This window comes from Capra hircus, chromosome 3, assembly GCF_001704415.2.
Source record: "Capra hircus breed San Clemente chromosome 3, ASM170441v1, whole genome shotgun sequence".
In the NCBI taxonomy this organism is placed as follows: Eukaryota; Metazoa; Chordata; class Mammalia; order Artiodactyla; family Bovidae; genus Capra; species Capra hircus.
In genome coordinates this window covers 28,935,779-28,948,566 of record NC_030810.1, presented here as the reverse complement: position 1 = coordinate 28,948,566, position 12,788 = coordinate 28,935,779, and the positions used below count along the sequence as shown (strand labels likewise).

Below are 12,788 nucleotides of genomic sequence, written 5' to 3'. Positions count from 1 at the left end.
TCCTCAAACGCATGCCACACCTGTTTTGGAAGGAGGTACTCGTCCTTTTTTTCAGGGTGGGGTGTGAGGAAAGAAAACTATAGAAAGGAAATCTTAGTGTCATAAAACATCAGACTCTAAAGAGATAGTAAAGAGCCCCCTTTCCCATTTGACAGATGAGGAAAATGATGCACAGAGATACCTGTGTTGCAACCCTGACTCTGACAAAGCATGGCCAACTTGATAGAGACAGGGCCAGAGAAGGGCAGTATTTTCCTTGAGCCAGGACCTAACCCACACTCATGATACTCATAATTTGTGGGCCTTGCAGACCCAAGATGAGTCAGGCTTCTTGTGAGTCAGTCTGTTGACAAGCCATTCCTGGCCATTCCTAGCCCATCAAAAATAGAAGTTCAGGGGAAGGGTATGAGCAGGACAATTTAATTAGTGTGGGCTCTAAGGTACCTTAAGTTAGCCCTATTAAATTAAACCGCCTGGGGGAAAAATAACTGTAATTATTTCCTTCTCTCCCCTATCGTTGTATTTCAACTCCCTCCCAACCTCCATGCTTCCCTCATTCACAAAACAACCTTTAAACTAGGAGCTAGCACACAGACAACCAGAGACTAGGAGTGTTTTCTTTTTTCTACCTCCTTTCCCTGCAAGCTCTAGGTCCCAGCAGAGAACAGAGTGCGTCCAGAGGCATTGGTAGGCCCTGGCTGTATTCTAATTTAGGGAAGCTGTTACACTGAGTAGAACATTATTCCAAAAATGCACCCAGAGTCTCCTTCCTGAACCAATGCCGTCTGTTTGCTGCAGGGGCATTTCTTTTTAAAGCCCCTTCTTCTCTCATCGACAAATCAAAATAAGCAAACTTTAATGGTAGTGAATTATCCCTTATTTTGTTGAATCTAGTTCTGAGTTTTCCTACTTGAAACATGTTTTCCCCAGGACACTGACCTATCCTTTAATTGTTTGGTGCGAGGCATGTTAGGGGGAGGGGCGTTACTTGTTTATTGGAACAGCGCAGTTAAAAAAAAAAAAAATCAACCTAGGCTAACAGTTTCAAGGCTCCCCTAAAGATGTATCCAAACAGGCAGCCAATCAGCGCTTACACAGCTTTTTCTGCTAGACTCTTTTAAAGAGACAGTGTTTTATCCCATTTAAAGAGAACCGCGCTCTAAAAACAGTCTGAAAATGGGGGAGTCTTGCCCTGTTTGGTTGGTTTCTCGTCATAAGAGTGTCTAATGAGGGACACTCAGTGTGTCCTCGGGTTCTCGGCGTGGGCAAAAAGGAGTCAGGAGCAAATAGCTGGGTCACTCTGCCAGCCCCCTTCAATTTCCCATTGTACACCTGGGTCACTGACAATGGAAGCTTCCCCTCCCCCCACGGCTGGCTCTCGTACCCCACTCCCCAATTTAGCTCCATTTATTTGAAGTTTGCAGATTTCTGTGGCGCGTATTCCGCGCAGCGGGGCGCCCAGGTGACAGCCCCCTCTACCCTGGAATGGCACCATCTCTCCCGGAGAAGCCGAGGGGCTAACTTGCTAGGGCGGGCAGACCTTGGAAATTTGGGAGCAATCACTCTCCCTTCTCTTAGCCCAAGTCTTCAGTCCCTTCCCCCAGGTTCCCCAAAGCAGGCCAAGGGCCATTTTCGCGCGACTCCACTTTGGGGTTTTCCAAAGTATTTTAATGATCTAGTAAAGGAGCAGCCGCGCGCCTCGGCGCCGGCTCAAGCCGCCCAGCTCCCAGCGTGGAATCCCGGGCCCTGCGCACCGAAGCCAGACTAGGCGAGAGGGAGGACCACGGGCGGGGCGGCCAAGGGTGGGGGCGAGTGGGAGTCTGGGGAGGGGGTCGGGGTCGGAGCCCACGGGAAGGGCAGGCGAGGGGGAGGGGGAGATCAGGGCTGGGCTGGCGCGGGCTGAGGCTGGGGGAGGTGAGGGGCAGATAAGGGAGAGGGACGTGGCGGGAGGGAGCCGGCGGTGCTCGGCTCAGGGGTCCGCGCCCCCTCCCCTCCGACTATGCCGCAGAGCCCCCCGCCCCCCACCCGCTCCCCAGCGGTCCACGCCGCGGAGACCGCGGGTCGGACCCCCTCTTCGCGGGTGCCAGGAGACTAGAGCTCCCCCTTCTCGATTCGCGTCCTCTCCCTACATCTAGAGAAAACAGAGGCTCGCGCCCGCGGACACCCCCAGTTCGCCCGCAGAAGCAGGGACAGCGGCTCCTCGGCGGCGGCCTCAGCGGGGACTGCCGCGGCCGGGCGCTGACAGGGCGTCCCTCCCGGGCCGCCCTGGGCCCGCCCCCGCGCGCAGATTGGCCGAGGCGCCAATCAATCGCGGGACGTTGACGCCCGCCTCGATCCCTCGCCGGGGTAGCCACGTTCGGTTGAGCTCCAAGTAGACCAGCGGCGGCGGCGGCGGCAGCGGTGCAGGAGGCGCAGAGGGCGGCTGCAGGCGGAGCCGGGCGGGCGGGCGCGCGAGCGAGCCAGCGGGCAGCCGGGCCGGCGGGCGAGCGGCGGCGGCGGCGGCACCGGCACTCCAGGCCGAGCCGGCGCGGGAGGAGTTCCAGGGCGATGGGGCCGCGGCCGGGGCTGACGCTTTGACAGCTGGAAAGAGCGCGGAGCCAGCGCCTGGGGGGGAGGGAGGGGAGCGCGGCGAGGAGAGCGCGAGCGAGTGTGCGAGCGAGCGCCGGGGAGGGGCCGGGAGCGAGGGGGCAGCTCGGGAGCAGCCGGAGCGGTAGCGGCGGCGGCGGCGGCGGCGAGGAGGCTCGGCGTCCTCTTCTCTGCAAACCATGTTTGCCAAAGGCAAAGGCTCGGCGGTGCCCTCGGACGGGCAGGCTCGGGAAAAGTAAGCCCTATTTTCCAAGTGGCGGCCGCGCCGCTGCCGGGCTGCGGGCGGGTGGTGGGAGGCAGGTGGGCGGGCGGGGGCTGCTGCGCTCCGGGCCCCGGCGCCGCCAGCCTGGCCCCTTCCCGAGGCCGCGGCGGGCGGCGTGGGAGAGCCCATTGTTGGGAGCCGGCTGAGGTTGGGGCGTCGGGGGGCGCCGCCGGGGAGGGGGCATTTGGTGGCCCCGGGGCGTGCCGGGCGCGGGGCCCCGCGGAGAGGGGTGGGCGAGGTCCTGCGAGCCAGCCGGGGCATCCGCCCCGGCCGGGGAGCTCGCGGCGGTGACCGCACTTTGCCCACCGGGCGCGAGCAGGGGGCGCGTGGCTTCTTGCAGCCCCGAAGGCTCCTTTTGTCCGCCCGCGGCTTGAGGAGTGCGTGGCGGGGGCTTTGTTCGGCCAGGAGCGCTCTGCCTTCCCTGCCCTCGGCCCCACCGCCGGCCCCGCGCCCTCCTGGGCGCCGGGCTGGGCAGGGACAGCGGCGCCGGCTTGGCCCTAGCTTGGGGGACAGTTGTTTTGGGGGGAGGTGGTGAGGGCGGCGCTTTGCTGCCCTCTCCAGAGCGCGGAGCACCCCGGAGTCCAGGACTGAGTCTCCCCGGACCCTCAAAACTGGGGAGAGGGTGGGTTGGTGGCAAGGAGTAGGTCGGGAAAAGAAGCGAGGCTCTGGGGTCGGGCGGTTTGCGAGTTTGAGAGACCTAGGTGGGTTTGGTCCCGACGCTACTTGGAAGTTCAAGTTCGGGGGCTGCTCTTCAGCCCCCGCGGCTTGAAGTAAACGCGTCTCCTGGTACCCACCCCCTAATTGCTCGAACCCTTGGCCCCAGGCAGGACCGAGCTAGCTGCTCACCTCTGGTCGGGGCCACAATGGGACAGCACGGACAGGGTTGGAAGCCGGCTGGTACGGTCCAGGAGCGAGCACCAGTGTGATCTGACGCCTTCCCTCTCTCTCTGTGCCCCCTGCCCACTCTCCAGGTTAGCTTTATATGTCTACGAATATTTACTGCACGTAGGAGCACAGAAGTCTGCACAGACCTTCTTGTCAGAGGTGAGTGGGACTCCCCCAGTCATCCAGTTCTTGACACCCCCTCCTCCCCATCGTTCTTAAAGCCTTTGTTTTCTGGAACAGCCACTGTGGCCACCATTTTGAATTTTTATCACCTTTTGGCATTTATTGTTAGTTGGTCTTCACAGCCTTTTGGCTCCGGGAAGCCCCCAGCCCACCCCTTCCTTCTGCTGCCCTGAGCTGTCTCTGTTCTCTCCATTCTAGATTCGATGGGAAAAAAACATCACGTTGGGAGAACCGCCTGGGTTTTTGCACTCGTGGTGGTGGTAAGTTTGTGATAGTTTTGTGTGTGTGTGTGTGTGTGTGTGTTTTGTTCTGAGCCCCCCGGGGTCCAAGTGAACAAAGACAGGGGGTCTGGAGCAGGCTCCCTGTGCTTTAGTCCTCAGCATGGTAGAGAGCAGGGCGCCTCTGGGCCCTCAGACCAGGACTGGCAGAGAAGGGAAAGGGCAGCAGAGGTCGATGCATAAAGTTTCTGCTTCCTATTTTCCCACTGGTGAGAACCTACTAATCATGCCTGGTGTTGCAATAGAAATGCCTTCCTTTTACATCTCACTCTGAAGCAGTAAGCATGGACTTGGAAAAAACCTGAAAGGATTTTTGTCAATTCTGCATGCTGCTTTAATTAGAGGGAGTGGGGGTGGGGCAGGACCGGTGGCTGGGATACCAGGTCTGTTTTACAACTGGCCTGTCCCTTCCTTTTTCCTCTATAAGTGAAACTTTGAGAGAAAGATCCATGGGTACCTTTTCCAGGCACCCTGAGAAAGAGCAAGAGGAGGCTGCCACTTCCTTTAAAGATACTAATTCAGACTGACTGGATGTTCCCGCCCTCAAGCCCCCACCCCTCTAAATAGCCCTAGAACCTCCAGGTTTCATTTTACTGAGACCTGGCATATGCCTGTCGTTGGTAGTTGGGGGCTGTTTCTGTGACCCTCTCCCCAGGCCCCTGGGCCCTGCCTGCCTGGGACCACCAGAGATCCGCTCCTGGTTTGCAGCCCCCCAGGAGGGAGGCTTAGGTTTAGCAGGAGCAGTTGCTTTGAGTAAGACTTGGGTGTTTTGTGAGACCGATCGGTGGAGTCTTTGACATCTTTTTCAAAAGGAAAAGAGAGCAGAGTGGTTTTTGATATTTTGCTGCAGTTCAGTGCCCCCATCTTGGGATCTTAGCACTTTTACCTGACCGCCAGCTCGGGTTACTGTTTCAAGTGTCTTTGAGATGCAGGGGGATGAAGTGTCTGTTCTAACTTGCTGCAGAGAAGATGAGTTTTTAATTACTTCTGCCAACCTCGCAACTGCAGAGTTGGAGGCGTTTGGTGTGGTGTAAGGATTCTACCTGTAGGAGTGGGTGGCCGGTCTTCTGTGCTTTTGTTTTCCGAGAGAAGTTGTGTGGCTGGGGCTGGCCGGTCTGGCCACCTCGGACTTTGCAGACACTTAGGCTTATGAGTAAAAATTACTCAGAAGGGGCCAGGGAGTTTGTCGTGTTAGAAATGTAGCATGTAGAGAAAGTTAATCAAATATGTGCAGCCTCAGAGCACAGAAAGGAATGTTCTGCTGTTAGTAGGAGTAGACTGTCCTCCCTCTACAGTTAATAAAAGTCCCCGATTATCCTGTTCTGTGCTTAATCACTGCACCGCCCGCCCCCCCCCCCCCCCCCCCATATACAACTTCTCCAACCTTATCTCTGCCTTGGGAACTAGAGTGTGTCGTGCCGGGCTCCGGCAGTGGGGACTCTGTGATTTGACACCGGGCAGATGACCACAGCCTTTGGAGTGGGAGGAAGCGGTGGAGCGGATCTGAAGAGGGCCAGGCTGCGTTCCTCGCGCACCTGGAGTGAGATGCTTGTCCGCTGACAGATAGAACTGGCAGTTGAGATGGTTTCTTCTGGGCTGGCTGTTTATAATGACGACAGGAGCTCTGATCCAGGAGTCAGACCTCTGCTCTGGTGCACACTTTACCCTTCAGGCGAGTTCCTATCCCTGGGCCTCGGGCTCTTGACCTGGAGAGGGTTTCTAAGGCTTCTTGTTGATACCACTGATGACCTCATGTTTGTATAGGGTTTTGTTGGTTGACAAAGGATTTGTCTGTCTGTTTTCACATAATGCAAAGGGTTGGGGTGACCATACAGAAATCACAGAGGGGAGTTAGGCTGGGAAATCTCCCCCCAACCCTGCTTTTGCTGGACAAGTGGCTGTCTGAGGGGGGGTGGGCTTTATGTCATTGTAGAAAAACAAGATACTTGATCATCCATAACCTCACCTTTGGGTGATGGATTTATGTTCTTGGATGGGCAGGGGAGGAATTGTTTTTATATAGGAATGCCTTGGGGGAGGGCCTAGGTGAGAGTATGGGTGAGCTGGCAGGGATCTGTGGTGGCCAGACCCACCAGCCCCAACCATACAACTTCTCTCAGAAAACAAAAGCACACAAGACCCGTCACCCACTCCTACAGGTAGAATCCTTACACCACACCAAACGCCTCCAGGGTATGGGCTCTGGGTTAAGAACCTGGAGATTCTCTTTATTGCCAGAGTCACCCAGGTTTCTATGTATATGAATCATAGTCGTGACTTTGACAATTTAATCCTTAAATGAAATGCAGCCATTTTGGGTGGAGGTGGGGGTGTTCATATGAGAGATGAGACGGGCATGGATTTTCATCCAGATTCCTACCTGTCCTCCTTGGGCATCCGTGCGTGTGTTGCACTAATGGGCTTGAGCCTTCGTTGTCCTGTGTATAAAGTGGGAATAAAATCACCTACCTTACAGCTCTTGGGGGTTACAAGCAGTGTCATGGGCATGCACATAGTAGGTGCCTGAAGGGTGAGAACTATTGCTCTTACTACAAATGCCAGGCTGTCAGAAGAGGTTGGGTCCATTTTGTTTTGTAGACTGAGTTTGCCCAATGACGGCTGAAAAGGTGGGACTGAGCCTTGGGGAGACCTGGTGCTGTTAGTACCATGCATTGTACACTTGCCATTGGGCACACAAGTAATAATTAGTAACCTGATCTTATTTTATTTTTCGATTTGCAGCGTATTTTGGGACCTTTACTGTGCAGCTCCTGAAAGGCGAGACACTTGTGAACATTCAAGTGAAGCAAAAGCCTTTCATGATTACGTGAGTAACAAATTTTTAATCCTGGCAATAATTACAGGGTTGGATAGCTTGAACTTCTTTAGTACCAAAAGCAAATACACAGGCAGTTGGCAGTGGTCTTTGTTTTCTCCTTGCCTTTCTTTCTATCCTGCCCACCTCTCTGCTTCCCTCACCCCGTACCCTCCTCCGGCAGCTGTCTAACTTGGTAAACGGTATTTCATAATGTTGTAATTATGCAAAAGAGCATAGACACCTATCTGGAGCATTAAATGGCGTTGTGCAGGGCTCAGCCCTGTGGGGTTTATGTTCTGATTGAGCAGTCTGCTGGGGAATGGGGGTGACCAACCCTATTTGGTGCGGGTTTGTGCAAAAGTTGACCACAGTCAAGAAAAATAAAAAGCAGATATGAAACTTTTGTTTTGGAGTAGAAGGTGTGTTTTGAGTGAGATTTTGGTGCAATAGATTCTTAGGTTACTTTCCACAGAGTGATCTTTCAGATTATGTTTTTGGGTGTGTGTGTGTGTGTGTGCACATTCGGAGAAGGTACCGCACTCCAGTGAACTTGCCTGGAGAATCCCAGGGATGGGGGCACCTGGTGGGCTGCCATCTGTGGGGTGGCACAGCGTCGGACACGACTGACGTGACTTAGCAGCAGCAGCAGCGTGTATGCACATTGTGTGTTTGTGAGTGGGGGCCTTGTGTTGTGTCCACCAAGATACTTTGAGGTCCTTGGCTGGTGCATAATACTGTGTTCAAAATGTTCTTGTGAAGAAAGTTTGATCACATTGTATAGTGCTTTCTACTCTTATCAATCCCTTTCCCTGGGTAAGTTTCTTAAGAGTTATGAAATGCATATAAGAGAGAGATCTACTGCCTGTCCATTTCCCACTGAGCCCCCCCTTAAAAAAATTGGATTCCAATTGGGGTGGAGTCAGATTTTCGACTGTTTCAGGTGAAGCAGGTTAGGATCTTCTGGAGGTGGGTGGAATGGAAGGGGAAGGGTCTGAAGATCTTCCCAGCCTCCTTTGCTTCCTGTTGGTCTTGTAGAAAGTTAAGTGTTTGTGTGTGTGTGTGTCTAATGTGTGTGCACACGTGTGCACTCGAAAGGTGGGTTATTTGATTTTCCACTTGTGCTTGAGGTGGGGAGGAATGGTCCCTTGAGCTCCAGGACACGGAAGTTGGTTTTTGGAATGTCATCAGGGACCACCCACTTGTCCAAGCCATGTTCATCCCCTGTGTGCAGTTTGAAACTGGCCTGGGAGTCCAGAACCCGTTTGGTTGAGTTTCACAAGTGGTGAAGTCCCATGCCCTGAGTATCTTTGTGGTGAAAATTTCTCTGTGTAGTATGAGGACTTAGAGACGCCGCTGGAGGCTCCCTGATTTTGAGAATATTCAATGTGATGAAATTTTGCTGACTGTGAAGTTAATACTCCTTGGTGTGGGATGCTGAGAAGATTGACCAGTTCTTGTGCCCTCTCCAGGGCTGAAGGAGAGAAGCTGGCAAATGGTACTTATGGCCTGGTGAACTTTTAGTAATAAAAGGTGAGAGGACTGGTTCACTTGTGATGTGGTTCTTCTGGGAAAATTGGTGGTGGTGATCATAGGGTTTCCTGAGTTGGAGGCTGGAGGATGGGGGTGGAGGCCAAGAGTTACATTAGCCATATAAAAATACTTGGGGAATTTGACCTTTCTACTTAGTAAAAATCGTGTGTGTGTGTTTGTGTGTGTGTTCTGTGTTTAAACCTGTGGACAGCCAGTTCCTCTGTGGCCTGTATTTAACTGCTCTGCAGATGGTTCCATCTTAGAGTGGGGATTGGTGGAGATACCTATTTCAAGTTACTCTCTTGACTTAGGATGTCTATGCTGTCTTTTAGAGAAGTTAATGATTTTTAACTAAGTTTAGCTCCCTAGTAAATAACGTAAGATTCTTTAGCAGTTTGTGGTTTGGTCCGCAGTCTTAAAACAGTATGGTGGCAGTGAAAGTTTACATGGGTTTTCTTTCAGTAATTTGTTGAGGGAGGGCAGCAGAATTGTGTAGAGATTGCTGAAGTTGGTGTAGACCTTTAGAAAATGCTAGCAAGGGCTGAAGTCACAGGGATTGAGGCCCAGGATTCACAGATCTTGGGATCCTTCTGGATTGGGATCCACTTGATGTGATGTGATCTGAGAGTCAGGTCACGTGAGAGGAGGGCTGGAGTGATGACTGGCGGATGGGAACGGACTGACCATCTTTATTGTGAAAGAGTTACGGGGGGATGGGCATTGAATTGCAGAGATGACAGAGAAGCAATGGGAATTTTAAAAAATATTTAAGAAACTGATGAGAATGAACCCTCCCTCTTTTCTCTGTGTCCTTCTCAGATCTTCATGTGGTCCCACAGCTACCGTCTTCTTTGCCCTAACTCCTTCCAGCTAGAATTACTGCTGCAGCCTCTTCCTGGGCTGCCTTCCTCTTAGCTGGAGTGAGTGCCTCTCTTACCCATCATGTCACCTTTTAGCTTCTTCGGGGAGGACTTCAGGGTACTTGGCTGCGTGCACACGCTGATCACTTCTTTCTGTCAGTGTCTGTACACACCACCTGTCCAAAGCCTTTGTTGATGGTTTTCGACGTGCTGGGCCCCTGTGCTGAGTGCTCTAGGTTCAGGCTCTCGTTTCAGGCTGCCAGTGGCCCTGGGAAAGAAGGCATTTTATTAACTCTATTCTGCAGATAAAGAAACCGAGGCACAGAATGGTTATCATAGCTGTAAGAGTTAGGATCCAAACACAGGTCATAAGTGACTCCAGAATCTGTGTTCCTAACACTGCTGAGACTTGGCCCCAAAGGTCCACGGCAGATGTATTTGCACTATTCCGGCCAACTTCCCATTCAGGTTTGTCTTTCTAACCACAGCTTATTAATTTTTTCCATATTAGAGCCTAGTCGTCTACAGTGCTATGCATTTCTATAGCTCCCACAATACTTTGCACATGGTAGGCATACATACTAAATGGATGAAGGGATTAAGAAACTGTGGGTAAGAAAAATATACCCATTTTGGGGTATTTTGGTGATCTGAGGTCAGTGAATAACCTGGTTTGGAATAGCTCGTAGAATATTGGAAGATGGTCTTTCAATGACTCATTTTTGCTGGGTCATCTTGAATTAGGTGATTTTAATGTGTGTTAATGTGTGTTATCTTAAATCCTTTTTAGAAGATAAAGTGGAGTGTAAATAAGAGTGTGTGGTAACTGGCCTTCTGTTTTCAACCAAGGAAATTCAGAGGTTCTCATGGTTTGTCCGTGAAGCTCAGGTACTTGCTTGGGCCTCTGTGGGTAGTGAGTGTGTGTGGGGCGCGGGTGAGAAGGGACTCCCATGGGACTGGGAAGGAACTCATCATGGAAGATCCTGCTCTTGGCTTTCCTAGGGAAGTAAATCTGTGTTCCTGGCAGGTGCTCTCCGCTTCCTGGTGGTGGGTTAAGGTGTGGTGACCTCAAAGGTGCATCTCTCTGGTCCAAGCCAGGCTACAAGGCTGGGAATGAACCAGGTGACTCAGTCAGAGGAGACTGAAATTTTCTTTGAATTGGTGAGTTTTTATTTGAGTCACAGTCTATTTCCGCCCCTCCACACCTGGCAGCTTCAGTTTGCTTGGCTCATTGTGTATAAGCCAAAGTGCCCTGACGTTGACCACACATAACTCAGAGGGATGCGGGTTCAGTCCCTGGAATGGACTTTTCTGAGAAATTGGGTTTACCTGAAGTCAGCAGAGCCCTGAGGCCATGGGATGAGTCTCACAGGGACCTAGGCTGCGGTTTCCTTGCTGTTCTCCTGTGGCCAGAGCAGAGGTTCTCAGATGCTGATGAAGCCCTTGGGTTCTCTTAGACACCAATGTCTGTCTGGTCCTGGCCTTTCTTGGAGTGGACACTCCCACCCACCAGCTCAGTGTCTGAGTTGAAGGTGCTGGAGAGCAGTGACACTCAGCTTGCTCTACTTTATAGAACTCTTTATCATTGCATGGTTGTAGTTTGACTTCATAGCTGCCAGGTGAGCAGGTTTTATTATTAAACCTGACCCCCATTTTACAGATGAAGAAACTGAGGCCTGGAGTTGAGATGGCTTGTCTGAGGGCATATAGCCAGGAGGTGGCAGAGCTGGGACCAGTTCCCAGTTTTTCAGATTCTACCTCCTAGCTTTTGACAACCTTCATTTGATACAGAATTCCTACAAAACAGAGGGAAAGTATTTGCATTTGACCCAAAGCGGGCCTATGTATAGTTACTGAAGAAATAATTCAGGGGAGAATTAAAGCCCCTGTGAGGTGAATTGCAGTCACTGGCAGAGATGGGACCCAGGCTCTGGGAAGGGAGTTTGTTATGTTGCAGTGGCTGTCTTGGCAGGAAAAATCCGAGAAAAGCTATGGCCTTCCCTTCCAGAAAACGCGTGTGTCCCCACAGAGGAGACTCTGCAGGATTTCAGGAGGCTCATGGATGCTGTCCCAAGCCCCACCCGTCATCCCCAGTGAAGAACCTGGGGTTCAGAGTGGACGTGGAGTCCATGACCTTGGCAGGTGTTGAGCCTCAGTTTCCCTTTTCTGAAGATTTTCGACCCCTTTCAGGTCAGCCTCTCTTCTACCCTTATGCATACCCCAGCAGGACTCAGCTGACCCCCATACCCTGCACCCCCAGCTGCGAGCCTGTCTCTCCAAGCGGGTTGGTTAAAGTCAAAAAGCGCCCCAGAGTCCTGGGTGTGGACGGGAGCTGAGGTATTTGTGGCTCTGTGGCAGGGGTCCAGCGTCCTTGGTGGGTTTGAAATAGCAAAGTGATATTTGAGAGGGCGCTCCTTGGATGTGCTGAGCTGAGGTTCCTGCCAGGCGAGGAGTGTCCATGGCTGCCAGAACCCTTTGGGAGCAGGGGCGTGAGAGGGTGGCATTGCGGGCAGGGGCAGCTCCGAGGAGCTGGGGGCGTGCTCTCCCCAGCGATAAGCCAGCCTAGCCATCTGCCCAGAAGTCCTGGCAAGTTCACGGCCTTGTGTTTGGCTCTGACCCTTGGCACCCTTGTGTGGCAGATTATAAAAACAAAACATACACACAGTTGTTTCTTTCCCTGCTTCGCTTGGAGCTCAGACCGTGTTATGGCCTTTCTTCGGGCTCCCGCCCTGTTTGTTGCAGCTCCTCTTAACCCCAGAGGCTGCCAGACTCCTCCATCGGTAGCTAATTAAACACTAAATGAGTAACTGGAATTGCTTTTTGCCAGAACCCGGGCAGTGTGGCCACCTTAATGGGTTTCAAGTGGCAGCAAGACCCCAAATTGCAAATCCTTGCCCTTTATTTCAAGGCGGGAGGTGGGGCGGGGGGAGTGGTGGGGACCCAAACAAAGTTTTTGGCAGTGGTCACTTCATTTGAACTCCAAGACCAGCCATGCACTCCAGTCTGTGCATAATGCCATCTTTGTTAGCTAAGCCTTTGCAGACTTGGACCAAGAGTTAACTGAGTGCCAGCCACCGCTCCAAGGGAGCCGGGAGACACCCAGCTCTCCCTGCAGCATCCCTTAGGCCATTTAGATTTTCCAAGGGAAGCGGGTTCTCCAGCAGGGACCTCGGGCCAGAGCTGCCTTGCCCCTTCCCTCAACCTTCCCGCCTCTGTGGGTGAGTGTGTGTGCGTGTGTGTGAGCGTGAGCTTAAGCCAGAGTGGCAAAGGGGAGGCGTGTGTGTTTGAGGGCCTGTCAGCCAAGATAACAGAAATGTTACACTAGCTGTAGCCTTTATAATAGTGTCTAGGGTTTAGAGTATTTAGAAAAATTAATCTTTTTTAGC

At 52.6% G+C, this 12,788-nt stretch overlaps 1 protein-coding gene across 2 annotated transcripts in view; it reads left to right on the top strand.

The window, feature by feature from the left end:
- The window catches only part of SSBP3 (single stranded DNA binding protein 3), a 165,580-nt gene continuing 155,159 nt past the window's right edge, over nucleotides 2,368-12,788 (top strand). Inside the window, exons 1-4 of one of the 2 annotated variants that reach the window (XM_018044504.1) lie at nucleotides 2,368-2,821; nucleotides 3,820-3,892; nucleotides 4,115-4,176; nucleotides 6,937-7,021. In XM_018044504.1, the coding sequence (XP_017899993.1) occupies nucleotides 2,766-2,821; nucleotides 3,820-3,892; nucleotides 4,115-4,176; nucleotides 6,937-7,021 (276 nt within the window). In that variant the 5' untranslated portion in view covers nucleotides 2,368-2,765. The remainder of the gene's footprint in view (nucleotides 2,822-3,819; nucleotides 3,893-4,114; nucleotides 4,177-6,936; nucleotides 7,022-12,788) is intronic. The other variant, XM_018044512.1, reaches the window with a different exon arrangement.